Here is a 15,725-nt window from a genome sequence, read left to right on the forward strand (position 1 = left end):
TGTGATATTTAGAAAATGTCTTTGGGTTCACATTTGCTTGTCTGAAGCAGGTTGTTATGTATTCTTCAGGACAGTTCCCTAAAGGAGTATTAAATCAACCTTCTACTTTGAGTCTTGTTACTATTTTGGTATCAACACCCCTTAGGCAAAACACTGAAGAAATCATTATTCTCACCGGAAAGCCAAACAGTTTCCTGTAATTTCTAATTATCTCACCTAATTTCTAAATACAAAAAGATAAAAATATGACTATCTATTTTCCTTCTATGGAAGTTGCACACAACTTTCTGAAATCTATAAGTTTTAAGGCTAGAAGAAGTTTGTTTGCTCATCTAAATGTGACTCCCTGCTTAATGCAGGTTAACTAATTCCTTCTCCAATTTCTGTAACAGTGACTAAACTAGAGTGAGTTTTAAGCTTATTTTTAACTTCTAGCTAGGAGAACATTTTCAGAAGCATATTTAGAGCTCCCTTCATCTCAGGTCTGGAGAAAAATATTACAGTTTTTCATAGCAAAAGTTCAGTTAAATCTTACTGGTTTTCTAAATCTACTTAAAACAATGACATCAGGGTATCTTAAGTTGAAGAATTCAGGGTTGAACTACTTACAGTACCATTACAGAAATTATTAAAACCTAATAAATCAGAATATGATGTGACAAGTCATTTATGTTGCAGAGGAGGCATTTTCAAGCTTTCTGCACACAAAGCTGATAGTCTGAGAAGTGCCTGAATGATTTCATTGGCAGTATTCATGGTAAAATATGCTACAATTCCTTCCATCCTGGTAGATTCACCTACTTAAACCCACAAGCACAAAGCATGAATACTCCTGTTTCTCCAAGATTCTCACTGTCAACAAGGTGAGAATGAAAAATAAGGAAAAAATAAAATAAAATAAAATAAAATAAAATAAAATAAAATAAAATAAAATAAAATAAAATAAAATAAAATAAAATAAAATAAAATAAAATAAAATAAAATAAAATAAAATAAAATAAAGTAAAATAAAAGCTGACAATATTATTTGTATTCAGCTACTTTCAACAAGATCATATTATGCCATTCAGATTACTGCTATATCTTTTGTCCCAGTCACATATGATTTCCTTACACCTGTATTTAGTCAAGACTGTAGATTAAGTTAGCATCCATATGCACAACAAAGTAAATAAGGAGTGACTACTTTCTTGTGCTACTATTTACATGCAGAATGCCCCACCCCCTCCATACTTATGATCACCAGTAGTACATTTGTAGATTTTGAATTTCACTTCAACTACATGAAGGATTTATTCATTTATTTATTTATTTTACAAAAGTACTCATGTACTGATTGACTGTGGATTTTGCTGTGCTACACAAACTGATTTGCTTCCTTAGCAGCATCCATTTCTGAACAATATCTTCCTGCAATGCATTTATTCTTATCTTATTGCATATTATGATAATGTGACACATAAGATCGTACTACAAATCGTAACCAATCTCCTATTGTAATTGGCTCAAATGTATTTTCTCTATTGCAATTTTAATAGATATTTACCTACTGCTAAATAATAGATTATAATTTTACTTCAGAAATACAGCAATAGTTCCTTTCACCAAGGTTCTGATTCACAAAAGTATGCAAGTCTTTTAAGTCACACTTAGGGAATAGGTCTTTAACTCCACCTAAAGATTCTTTGAATGAGAAAGAGTGATTGCCAAGGCGTTAGGACACTTATGAAGCATCAGTCACAAGATTTCAAAGTATTTTTAGTCTGGTTTCCTAAGGAAATAAGACAGCAGTGGAATGTCTATCAGTTTCTATCTGTCCTTTCTTTTTTCCCTCTGCACTTGCCCACTCCAAATGATTAAGCAGAAGTGAGAAACAGGTAGACAATGACATTGATAATCTTTGATGCAGTACTTCTGGGACATCAGTGCCATAGGATGATTGTACAGAACATCTAAAATCATTCTCTAATGATACTAATGATACACAGCATCTGGGGATTCAAAAATACAGCTGCAATAACAGAACTGCTATTTTGGCCACAAATAGTGTTACTTAAAAGTGATACAACTAATCAAATATCCCAACTTCAATACAAACCAGCATGCTTACTGTGTTTTGTCACTAAAGCCTTGGTCAGATACTGCTTTTAAAAGTATTGTATCTGATCCCCATTGCGATAAATAGGCTTCAGTGAGAATCAGTGCAAGAGATGGTTTTTTAATACTTTATTTTTCAAAGCATCACATGAAACACAGCCATTTAAAGAGTATTTTCTTCACTGACAAGGGACTGCAAAACTTCTCATTGCTTTCCCCTCACCCCAATTGATATCATAGTCACATTCTGTTTAAAAATAGGTATACTTTCTTCTTTCACTACCAGCACTGAAAAGTCATCCTGGACTCTGAAAAAACAAACATACACTTTGTTCGCAATCACCGTTACAATGATAAAGATAAGCATTGTGTTGGTCAAGTGATATTCTCAGTAACATTTCTGCAGTGCCATAAGAACCAGATTGACAATGGTAGGCATATGCGGGTGTAACAGAAAGCAAAAATTGGTTGTCAGAAAATTGTTAGCAAAACTTTGGGAAGAAACAGCACACAGCTTGACTTTCAAGCTGGAGCTGAGTAATGCAGGACTGGGAGTTAAAGTACATTTATGAACTCAGCAAGTTAGTTGGATACACGTACCATACAAAAATTCTCAAATACATGATCTGCTGCGTCTCCTCTATAACAAACAGCAATTTCAAAATTTCATTATTCCTAAACAATAAAATAAAATAAAACAAAATAAAATAAAATAACCAATTTTTTTTGGCTGGACCAAAACCCATGATGGGATTATGAAATAGTCAGTTAGCAAGAGTATGCTTACACTTACAAAACCACTTGCATACAGCTTATTAAAGAGATGTGGCACTAGTTTAGAGTGTGACCTATCATGGCTTCAAGGACTCTGCTTACTGTCCAAGATAATGGTGAAAGCACAGGGAAGAGTGACAAGACTAATCCACTAATAGATTTCCTGTATCACAATTTCCCCATTATGTGCTTATTTATCAGTATCTCCACAGTGCTGCCAAGCTGGCAGCGAACTATTTTGGGCACAAATGTAGACCACCAGAATTTCTGATATCACACTTAACAAAAGCAGTAAGTGATGGAATACAAATGACATAGCTAGGACTGCAAAAAGAGGAGCTGCAGTAGATTGCATGGGTGGCATAGTCAGCTAGGATTTATCTATAGCAACTGTCTCAACTTAAAAACAGAAGAGTAGCTACCCTATATTTAAATACACTGCACTTACTGTTACACTACCAGCTGAAGATCTCAAAGCACTTTACACATTTTATTAGAATATGTCTCACATTTTCTTTTACATTATGCATTAGTATCCTCATTTTATAGATCATGGTAAACAATCTGTCCAAGGTCTCATAATGCAAACAACCACATGATCAACTGAATGTAATTATCTGTGAACTGGTCATAAGAGTTGTATTTGAATAAAGAGAAATCTTCAACAACAAGAAAACTGAAGGTATTTTGCCAAGTATTACCAATTTGAGCATATAAACCTCCAGATATAGACTAGAAGAAATATTTCCCACCATTATTTGGTAAAAGCAGCAGTGGATAAAAATACTAAAAATTTAGTAATTAATTAAAGAAGTTAAAGTTATTTAGTTAATTTAATTTAAATTAAATTAGTTATTAATTAAAGAGTAAAAGTTATTTGGATATTAGCTTAAAACGATCTACCAAAAAAAAAAAAGTGAATAGCCATATGTTTACACCTGTGTATGTTTAGACAAGACACATATAACTCAATCATGATGGGCAGGACAGGATACTGATTTTTTATATACTTTTTAAAATACCCTTTCTTGTATAGCATAACAGCATTTTTCAGATTTATTTTTTTTTTTTTAGCTAGATGCTTAACTTCTTGCTGTATAAGGTGTAAGGCCATCCTTTGAAAAAGTCACTAAAATCAACACTTCATTGAACTGTTTGTGCTGCTCACGCTGCTGCTGCTGCTACTGTTTATCAAAAGGCCATTTTCCATGAGGTTAGCTCTTATGCCCAGAACCCCAGGGAAATGTTCACAGCTAAGGACAATACTCAATACAGCCTGCAGTAGGGCCATTACAGGCAAATTGTGCACATGAAAATGAAAATCCCATTAACTGGAGTAGTTGTTTTCAAATTTCCCACTAGTAATGCTGACTTGCACTAAATAACTAAACAGTCACAGAATCACAGAATTTCTAGGTTGGAAGAGACCTCAAGATCATCGAGTCCAACCTCTGACCTAACACTAACAGTCCCCACTAAACCATATCCCTAAGCTCTACATCTAAACGTCTTTTGAAGACTTCCAGGGATGGTGACTCCACCACCTCCCTGGGCAGCCTGTTCCAGTGTCTAACAACCCTTTCAGTAAAGAAGTTCTTCCTAACATCCAACCTAAACCTCCCCTGGCGCAACTTAAGCCCATTCCCCCTCGTCCTGTCACCAGGCACGTGGGAGAACAGGCCAACCCCCACCTCACTACAGCCTCCTTTAAGGTATCTGTAGAGAGCGATAAGGTCGCCCCTGAGCCTCCTCTTCTCCAGTCACAGAAGCTCAGGTAGCTGCACATTGGTACAGCAGCACAAACACTCCAGCTGTGGCACGTGCAAGGCAATGGGATTTAATTTAGTCCAGAGTGAAAGAGAGTTCAGTCAAATGACCGCACATCTGCCATGGGCTGAGAGCTCACACAGACGCTCAGCCGGCACATGGTAACTTGCTAAAGCTGGAGTAACTTGACTACGTAGTTTTCAGTGAATTCATTTCACACATTCCTATTACGAAATAAATTTGTCCTATTTCAGTTTTGCTTAAGCAAATACAATTTCAATATGCAGCAAATTGTTCTCTTTTGGTGGAAAAAAATGCATGTTTTAAACATATACTACACAAAACTTACCATCTAAAAGACAGAAGTAAAATTTGCATCCTAATCTGAATCCCTATAAAAACAGATAAAAACTATAAAAACAGGTAAAAGATTTTTTTTTCAAAATATCTCTTTAGATTCTTTATTTTAATTATTTTGTACACTAACTTTCATTTTGGCTATTCGTATCCCTGCAGTCTGTATTAGTGGTGACCATTTGTTGATGTATGATGAGATGTTGCAAGGAGATTCATGAAGTGAACTAAAGTGCATCAAAAGAGCAAATAATTGAAATGTAAAAAGAGAGATGCCCTACTGCTCAGTGTAAAAAATATTAAAGACAGGACTTTGCTCGATTAGAGAGGCAGGACAGCATTTCAGATAGCAAAACATCTCTGTACATATGTACATATGGATCCCATTCTTTTACAAATTCACCAGATCGCTTCTGTTGAGTATCCAAGCATTAATTTTCCTTTCTAAGAAATACTTTTAAAAGTGATTTAAGCAAGCTGCCTTATTGATGACAGCATTTGAAAATAATCAGTGTTTTTCATTACACCATAAAGATGCTATAGCATCCACTTTCAAGTGAGTTTGTGCAGTGACCACTTTTCAAACCCTTTGTAGTTACAGTTTAAACTAGTTAAATTGTATTATCAAAAAAGACTTGGCATCTTGCAGGAAAACAGATTACAGATCTACTATAGGTCTGCATCAGACTTCTTTGCTGCAGTGGAAATAGCAGTTTAAAATAAACATTATAATTTAAAGATTTTTCTGGAGAATCTATTTGCTGTTCATATAAAAATATGTTGTTTTCATGCATATTACATGTTAAACCTTCTGCCTTATTATTTGCAATGTCTTAACAGACAAATAGCAATTTTGCTTATTAATTTCTTCCTCGTTTTATAACCAGACAATCTAAAAGCTAATGTAGCAATATGACATGAACACTGCTTTTATGCTGCACCGTGGAAATGCTACATAGAGCAAAAATTTGCAAAGCAAATAATTTCAAGTTATTTACATGTTTTTTTTCTCTCTTTAAACAATTATAGGTAGATATAGATATACAAACTTTTCTAGTGTATTAATTATGGGGAAATGGAGGCTAAACACTAACACCAACCAATCTGTCCTTGCTTTGCTATTTTTCTGAAACATGTCCCCTCACTGTATCTTCAGCAGCAGGCACAACAAGGCAGAAAAGCAGTCTTTTCAACATTTTATCATAGAACCTGATGAGGAACACATTTTGTCAACACTGTCAATATCATAATAAGCATACTGAAGACCTGAAAGCGTAGAAAATATTTTCCTAGTGAAACAATAATTGTGGTTTTTTTTCATTTGGGAGGGGGAGAAAGGAAGGACACTGTTGCTGCGCAGTCAGTAATGCCAACTCCCTGTTCTAACCTTATGCCCAAAACCTCAAAATACATACTTCTTAAAACTTAAGTGATTATCACATATGTAATTTTAATACCCAAATTCACCAAAAAATATTAGCAACAATGGCTTTGATTATTAGTAGAATAGGACTGTTAAGTATCATATAACTAGCATTAAATATCATTTTCTAATGCAAAAACTCAATAGCAAATCATACAATTGCTAAACGTATACCAATACAGGTTTACCTGTACCAGACTACAAGATAAATTTGAAAATGGAAAATGACAACTGACACCTGTGGATGTTAGACTTGAAGCATCTTTAGTCATGAAGGACGGAGTTGTTCATGTAGTGAACCATTATGTGAATTTATTGCCAGAGTAAATTAACAGACTAAGATATGTAATAGATGGTATACAGTTTCTATAGAACTTCTAAATAACTCAGCATTAAGAGAATAAAGAGTTTAAAGCTTTTGGGGAGTTGGTTTTGCTTTTCGACCATTTGGATAGCAGACCGTATTTCCAGAATAAATGTTCTAGTTTTCAATTAGAGGGTGATTGCATGTTTGGATAAATAAGATGCATGCAAGAAATTATAGAATATTACAATAGAGTTGCTATAAAAGCTGAAAATATCCTTCATCATCCATTAACAAGGCCTTTTTATATTTTTGAAAGGAAATCATTAATGCATTATTTTCTCATGAGAGATATTATTTAATCAATTTAGTAAATCTTATGCACTTGCAACAAACTTGAATAGAAAAAGATATACATGTTCCTGTAGTTATTCCAAGATGCAGTATATATTCCCTGAAAGAGAGAAGTGCATAATTTTAGGTGTATTAGACCCCCATCAAACATATAGCAAGCAACACTTTCAACTATGGAGAACCCTGGCTGTAACCTAATAATATTCAGGATAACTTCAGTCTGAAAGACTGATGCACAGACTGACAGTGCATCAGGGCACTCTTATCTCATTTTTTCAGACTTGTAAAATGCCTTTCATCTGATTTTCATTTTTTGTGATACATTGCAATAAAGAATAGGTATGCCACTGTAACAAGACTAGGTTTTGCAATTAGTCATTTTCATATATTCTAGTACAAATGTTGATACAAAGATTCTGAATTAAAAGCAATATGGATGATACATTTTGTAAACATGACAAATAGCTTACAAATAATGACTCATTACCTTCAAAGAATATTGGGACAAATAGTGTGAAGCTGTTAACTTCTGTAAAAGGCAGACTTTCCATGAGTGACTATGTTTAAATTTTGATTCTTTTATTACCATCTCTTCATCTCTTATTTAAAAATGAATTCTACCTTCTCGTTCGCTTCCCAGCTATCTCTTTTCCAAATCTTGATATCCACCCTTAGCATTTCACTTTACACAATAGTTATTTTGGGTGCTATTCTGAGAATCCAAAATGCCTTTAATAACACTTTTTTTTTTTTTTTTTTTAAAAAAAAGTCCTGAATTTGGGGACAAAACTTTTTTAATTTTCATGGCATCAAATGAAGCATTTTTCTTGCAAACAGATGGGCAGAGATGGACAGTTCACCTGGCCTTTACTACAGATTACTTTTGTCTAGCATTAGTGTGGTTTTAAATGTCATTGGCACCTTGGGATATACTCTATGCTTCATCCTCCACCTAACCCAATTAGCCTCCTGAGTGAATCAGTATTCTCAGGGTCTTTTTCACTTCACGACCTAAACCATATTGGGCATTTTTTTTTTTGCACTGGCTGATAAGTAAACTTTCTAATAAAAATTAATACATTATTTCAGAAGACTGCCCAATTTGTGGCCAGAAATGCATTAATAAGTACTCTATGCAAAGCAGGCAGAGTGAGAAAGCATGGGCTTCATTCAGCTCAGTATCCTTTCCCATCTGCAGGGGCTGATGTTAATGGGGACAAGTGTTGTAATTTAACAACATAATCATACTGCACACTCTTAGCATCACAGGTCCTTTCCTGCTCTGCCTAAGTCTGTTCAGTTGCAGCAGCCATTTCATAGATCACATCATGGAAAACAGACCAAAGTTTTTGGTTTAATTGTGCTTAAACTCTTCTCCTTCCCTCAAGCCCTTCCACCTCACAGTACAGGCATTTCGACTGTCTCCAGGATAATCAAATTCTCTATTTCTGTATCTCAGAGATGGCATTATTTCCAGTCTCCAAAATTGTGTCCTAGATCACACGATCAACAAATCCATACGTTATTTCCAGCTTCTAATTCTTTTCAATCTTGTCAAAGCATCTTTAAATGAATGTTGTTTCTTTTCATTGGTTGCCATAAGGTAACACACAAACCAAGTAATATTTCCCACAATATTTCCCACAATTTTTGACATAACCATCTTATTCAGAAAGATTTGTAGGAGGTAACAAAGTTGCATTGTACAGAATTTGCCAATTAATAGAAGAATCCCTTTAAAAATCCTTTGAAAACAGAAGGAAAATGTTTGGTTTTTTTAAGTATATAAAGTAAATATATTGGTTGGCATGGTCCCAGGAGTAAAGCATTGCTCTGCTTACAGCATCCCACAGCACTTCAATTGTTCTGTCTTAAGTATCATCAATAAAAACACATGCTACATTACTGTTGTTCTGCGTTTGTTTTATAAAAGCATCCATTTTAACTTAATTATGTAAACCTTACCTGAATTATGGATTTCAGTGGAGTTCAGATAAAATTCGTCATTTTTTACACCAATTGACTAAGTTTGCTTGCAAGCTATACACCCAAGACATACAATTTATTGGATGAGAATTAGTGATGGAAAGCAAGCAGAGTATTTCTATATGAACAAGAAACAAATCTATAGGATGCTTTGTTTTCTCTTTCTTACAATAAATGGTGATAGGTCACAAACACTTTTAAACTAACAAATGAATATTTCAGTTTCCTTATCACTTTAGCATTTCACTCCTTTTCTTTTCAAGTGTTTTATTAAAACAAGTTAATTCTGGGAAGACCTATAGCTAAACTAAGGCCACATAAAATAATCTAGTCCAGAAAACTGATGAGTTATCTCACTACTTGATTATCTCATAGAATGGAGTCACAATTTCTCAGAACTAAAAGGTGTGCAGACAAAATATTTCATATTCATTTTCTATCAAAAGCACTATGGGTAATCAATCCATTTGACAAAATAAATTTAAGATTTTTAAAAATTCAAATGCACTGTATCTGCACTTATCTTCACTAAGCACTCAGATGCTCCCATTCATGAATGTATCACTGTATTATTGGAGTCTCCCTGCTGTTCCTGTATACACATTTATGATTCATGTTCTTTACATAAATCAAATTACACTACAATGACTGGAAAAAAAAACTACAAAGAATTTCAGTACCAGGAAATTGAGACCACAGAAATACCAGAAAGTAGGTGAAAGTAAAATAAGATGCCTCAGAAAACTTGTACTGCATCAGATAAGAATTGTACTAATGGTCTTGCTTATGAACTAAACTTGATTTTATATTAATTAAGGAAAAGGTGTCTTTTCTGCTCATGTTAGCTAGCATACAGTAAACTATTCAAAGCAAAAACCCCCAGGACAGAAGGGCAACTAGGACAAGGCAAACAATATGACAGAGTAAGACAATATTCATTTTAGGTATCTAAATCAATAGCCTATGCTATAGCCCAGTGGAACATTCACAGAGCATCTTAGGCCCTCTGTCTGGGGGCATATTAACTAAAACATACATTTAGCTACATGTCTTTGTGAGTGCAGGAAAGTTACAAATTATTCTATGTCAGGCAAGCTTTTATTTATTTTTACTAAACATTAACTACCCCAAAGCCAAAGCAAAAATTTATCCCTGAGGAAGGCACTTTTAACTCTGATAAAATAAAATCAAAACTAGAATAAAAGGAAAAAAAGGGAGGGAGAAAAAAAAAATATTATTAATCTTTTACTTCTTGGAAAGAAGTAAAGGATAATGAAAACATAAGGAACTAGAAAATTATTTGCAGGAAAAAAAAATTGTTAAAGAAACCACAGCTGATAGTTAATAAATGATTACACTAACAACCCTCAAGCAATGTCTGTGTTAAGTGACAACTCATAAATGAGAGAACATGGCACTACTGCATTTGGGTTTCTCTCTGTATTAGACACACACACAGAATTTGTCCCAATACTTCTGCATCAGAATGCATTTTATTTCACATTTATTAGCATGACAAGTTGCTAAATAACAATTTGTGGCAGCTTACGCTTCATTTAAAGAGAGACAGCATTTCAAGAACATTACAACAAATGCTGTTACTGCAGTGTCTTTCGTTTCATGTCATTGGTACAACAAACAATATACCCAGAAAGCTCAATTTAATTAAGTCTATTATGTCTAGCACAAAGAACGCATTTAAATCAATATTATTTCCCATACACTTAAAAATACCATATCAGCCTATTTTCATTCTACCCCTTTTACAAAGATACTTCACATTTAATTGCCCAATGAAACATGCAGTATATCTGAAGTCATATTTACAAAGGCAAAACTTGATGACTAAAAATGGTGGAAATAAATGCTGTCAGAAGATCAGATCTCCCATTATATTTTTTACTGTGTACAGGCTTAAGCTTGAATACCTTGTACACTTTGAATAGTTGGAGTTTTTTGCTTTATCATTTACCAAAAATTTTACAGTTTATTATAAAAGAGCATATACAAAATCATTCATCATCTAGATTTCAACTGAATAGTGCCACTTGTTAAGAAATTAGTGTACCTTGTCTGCTCTGAATGAAACAATGTCTAAAACATGGCCATGCTATCAAGTCTGGATTTTTCAGCAGTACTTAAATTAGGACAATTATCTCTTTGTTTCTCTAAATGTTGGGTAAGCTACTGACTGTCACGTAGAAGTGATAAAAAGTCAGTTTGCTACTCACCAATAAAGTAGTTGTTTCCTAATGCAAGCATTTCTTCAGAAAGAACAAGTCCACCCAGTGCCTGGAGGAGAGTGACACTTCTGCCATCAATAAGCGAACACTGCTTAAACCCAGTGGTTGTCACCTTCCACAGCAGGATAAGAGAAGCAGCAGCATCTTGTCTTATTCTAAGAAAATAAACAATAAGAATATTTACTGCGAGGAAAATTGGTGTTATCAGCAAGTACATCAAACAAAAGCTTATCATCAGAGAAGAACTTAAATGTAGCAAATTTGGAACCAGAAAAAGGCCTGAAGGCTTTCATCGTGTCCATAAAATAAATAAATGCTTCAACAGTAAGATTTGTATAACAGTATACATAAAAGCAGATTTAATCGTACAGAGTCTCAGTTTCTACTATTTGAAGGACACCATCTTAGTGTCCAATAAGTGTTTTATATAAAAACAGTACATAATAGTACAGCAGCCTTCTTCACTGGCTGAAATTATGGCTTTTGAATAGTACCACCATTCTACAACTACAACACTATCATTTTCTTCTCTTGCCTACTGAAGAGCATTCAATGTTCATTCAATACAGGGAGATAGATCCTGGTAGAAACACTCATTTGTTTGATATACCAGATCGAAGGTTCAGAACAATTTATTCCTGCAAATCAAATGAGTCATGTAATGCTCCCAAGGTCACTGAGTCAGTGGTGCCTTCCTAAATATTGACAGGTTGGATAAGCATCTACAACTGCATATATACTGCTGGCTCCACTAGGGAGCACTGTATCTATGTTGGTGTTGCTTCCCTCTCAGGATACTTTCTTCCACTAAACTCATAAAGACAAAATAAAAATCTGTAGTATTTCTGGCAAGAATCCAAACATTTGCACTAATTTCATCTGATATCACAAATGAGTTTGAACAATCCCACAAAAGTTCAATCGCAACACCATCACACTGCTGAGAACTGCTAATTCTCACTTGCCAAAAAGAAGACTCCAAATACCAGGAGATGAAATTCTGTTGCACAATTTCCTATAATGAAATTGTTTCAATCCTACTGAGAATACAGGGTGGTCTCTCTCATTTTTTTATATTATTATTATTATTATTACAGTTCAAAACAAGAAATGCAAAGTGTTCCAATTATATTTGTCATGAGTGCAGCCTTTTCACCAGAGGTCCTACTTTGTTGCTTAACAAAGGAAATACAATGTCATGAAGATGGATATCAACCTGCATTTATCTGTCCAGATTAACTGACAAAATAAAACACTATTGAAAGTACATTGTATAAAAAATGACCAAAACCAACCCTGTATACTCTGCAAACCTTTTTAAATTGGGGTCATTCCGTCATGAGTCTTACAGTTATAGAATCTACAAACTTCAGTTTATTCCTAATAAAAAAAAAAATAATAATAAATCTCATTTGCTTACAGATTCTAGTCAGCTAGAGCATCCACACTCACAGGTCTCTTCCTTACTTAGGCTTAAATGCTCATGAATGAGAATGATTCAAAGTCCTGTGGGAAGCACAGGACAGCTCCTACGTTTACAGTTACTGCTCCAAACTGTCTGCAGCTTGTCTGCTCGCAGCAGTTTGTTTTTTCCTGTAACCGTGGCCTTTTTTAACTGAAAGCTGGCATTCTGAAAGATAAGATGACAGTATGAGAAAAGTAGGCTATTTTGGGAAAATCTAAGTCTAAAATTGCAGTAAAGCTGTGAGCCAGAGAAGAACTATGTTGGCAGATTTTTATTTGAAATAATATTTTCAATAGGAAATGCTTTATACCAGCTTATAGAATCAGATATTTCTAGGAAGTCAGGTTCTGTTAATTAAAAGTTACAAACCAAGCATTTTATTGAAAAAAGCATGAATTTTAAAAGTGATTAACAAAAGAAATTCAGATTTTTTTTAAATGTTATTTGTAGAACATTCACATCAAAAATGTTATGGCTGACTGATAACACCCAAAGCAATATTCCAGAAATTGAATAAAAATGCATGAAATAAGTGTATTTATATAATTATTGATAATCACTTTCCATAAGGAAATGCATTTGGGGGTTAAAGAAAAAATGTGTTCACTGCATGAAGGAGAAAGGAAACATTGCATCTTCTCCAAACTGACATCTTCAGCATGCCTGCCCTAATTCCTAACACATTCTGATGGCCCAGAGACAGTTTACATGCTTGCATCTCCTAAAACATTAAATATGTGGGAAAAGTTATATCAAGCAAAGAGCTTTCATGGCACTGCTAGATGCCTGAAGGCTGTCTGAAGTTCTTTCATATACTTTAAACCATTTGACAAACCTGTGTATCCAAAAAACAGTTGTCTAATATAGCAAAGTGAATTAAAATAAAAGCATTTTTAAATTCCATCACATAGGACAAATATTCTTACTTTACTGATGTGTTCTGTGGAACTTCAAAGGAGACAAGCCGGCCTCCAGCAGAGGTATTGGAACTGGCATTTCCACAAGCCATATCTGGGGTTACCTGAAAATAAAAATAGCTTTATTTAACACTAAACCACAAAATCTGACAAAAAAAAAAAAAAAAAAAAAAAAAAAAAAAAAAAGCACCAATGGTACCGCAACTACCTTTTCAAGATGGGCAAAATCATTCACCAAAATATTTACGTTAGAAGCAAACAATATGAAAATTAATTTAAGTAACCTTTTAATTTTTTGTTCTAACAAAACCTTCTTGCATACAACTGTGGACTTCTAAAGGTATCTTCCTTTTAAAGTGATCACATCATTAGAAAAAGATAAATGGGCTTCTAGTCTTTTGAAATATTAAATAAAGCTCTAACATTTGCCACATCCAAAAAAATGTTGCATCATTAATATAGGCGTTTCTGGAAGATTTATAACAGCAGATACTGATACTGTCTTTCTACTATATTGAAATGTTTGTGTTTTTTCTTTTTTTTTTTTTTTTTCCAGACTGGTTACTTCTAAAAATATTTTCCCATTTGCTCTAACAAAACATGCTAATATTATTTCCAAATACAAGTTGCTTCAATAAATGGAGCTTTCAGATGGAGAAAAATGATGAGTACAGTTAAGAGTGAAGGGACTTATTTGCCAAGTCTCCAGCAACTAGTAGGCATGGAAATCAGCTACTGCATGAGCTGGATCAGGACACCATGCAGGATGGCATACAACACTGAGAAATCACAGAGACCTCCACATCTTGTGGAATAGTAATTTCATAAAGGCAGTTTGAGAACCATTACCATTTCCAATTACACCTTTATTTCAAATAAGTAATATTTTATATAGGATAATTGCCTCTTTCTATTTCTATTAAGTAGTTCTCCGGTATCTTCATCAGCTATGAAATAACACATTATATTGAAAAAAAAAAAAAAAATCAGTCAATCTCATCATAAAATTATTAGGCAGATTTTGCCATGCTATTTTTTAGTTACCTGGAATGTGTGTACAACCTTTTTACATTAGCCTTATTAGCGAAGTGAAAACTTATACCTGACACACTTCCATGAATTAATCATCCACTAACAAAAAAGCCAGAATCTAATTTGTAGTTATATTTATAATTCAAATTCATATTTTAAATGTTACTGTGGAACACCTGTGAAAACACAAAAAATAGAAGTCCAGAATATGAAGGAAGTAACTGTTTTTAGGGGGCTTAGTTGATTTTGATTCAGGCAAGGCAAGACAAATGCTCATTATTCACATCTCCACAAATATACACATTACTCGACTTACTTCTTCCTTACTTAATTCTCTTGTTTATATAATATGAATACATATACTTTATGAAAATAAAATGAGATGCAATTTTATTCTTTTCTTAAAGAAATAATAATAGTTTTAAAGGGTAATATACCCATTAAAATTTCTGAATCCTGGAAGTAAAAATTTCAAAGCATGATGAAACAAAAAGGAGTTTGGTTAACACTCTTCTTCTTAAATTTGCCAACATTTATACTTTCATTTTCTTTGAGAATCTAATGCCTACTGGAACAAAGAAAAGAAAAAAAAATCAGTATCTTTATTTTTACACAGTCTCATAGTATATCCAAAAATATACTCATTAGAATATTTATATAGTTCCACATTTTCATGCATCTTTTACCTTGGAATACAAGGAGGAAAAAAAAAGTAATTTAAGCTCTTCATTTACTTTACTATTCTATATTAGAAGTTTGTAAAGTAAAAGGTAGATCTATCTTTGAAACTATAATAACAAAAACAACAATAATTATAAAGCAAGAATTGAAAAAAATTGGCTTCATAATGAGAGCTGAGTTAACCCTGTGAAAATGGGGAAAAAATATGGTTTGCAAAGCAATCAGAATTAAGGATTATTCAGCATAAAAAGCCCAAGTAGAAAATATTTTATTGGTAACCAGCAGAGCAAAAAGCAAAATACAGGGGTTTGACTCCTCTGCTAGGAAT

At 33.6% G+C, this 15,725-nt stretch overlaps 1 protein-coding gene across 1 annotated transcript in view; it reads right to left on the bottom strand.

Annotated features, from left to right (window-relative positions):
- The window catches only part of DNER (delta/notch like EGF repeat containing), a 120,658-nt gene that overhangs the window by 49,603 nt on the left and 55,330 nt on the right, over positions 1 to 15,725 (bottom strand). The window contains exons 3-4 of the mRNA XM_068692125.1: positions 13,694 to 13,788; positions 11,291 to 11,457 (exon numbers count right to left, since the gene is read on the bottom strand). Coding sequence (XP_068548226.1) covers positions 11,291 to 11,457; positions 13,694 to 13,788 — 262 coding nt within the window. The remainder of the gene's footprint in view (positions 1 to 11,290; positions 11,458 to 13,693; positions 13,789 to 15,725) is intronic.

Source organism: Anas acuta, chromosome 9 (genome assembly GCF_963932015.1).
Source record: "Anas acuta chromosome 9, bAnaAcu1.1, whole genome shotgun sequence".
In the NCBI taxonomy this organism is placed as follows: Eukaryota; Metazoa; Chordata; class Aves; order Anseriformes; family Anatidae; genus Anas; species Anas acuta.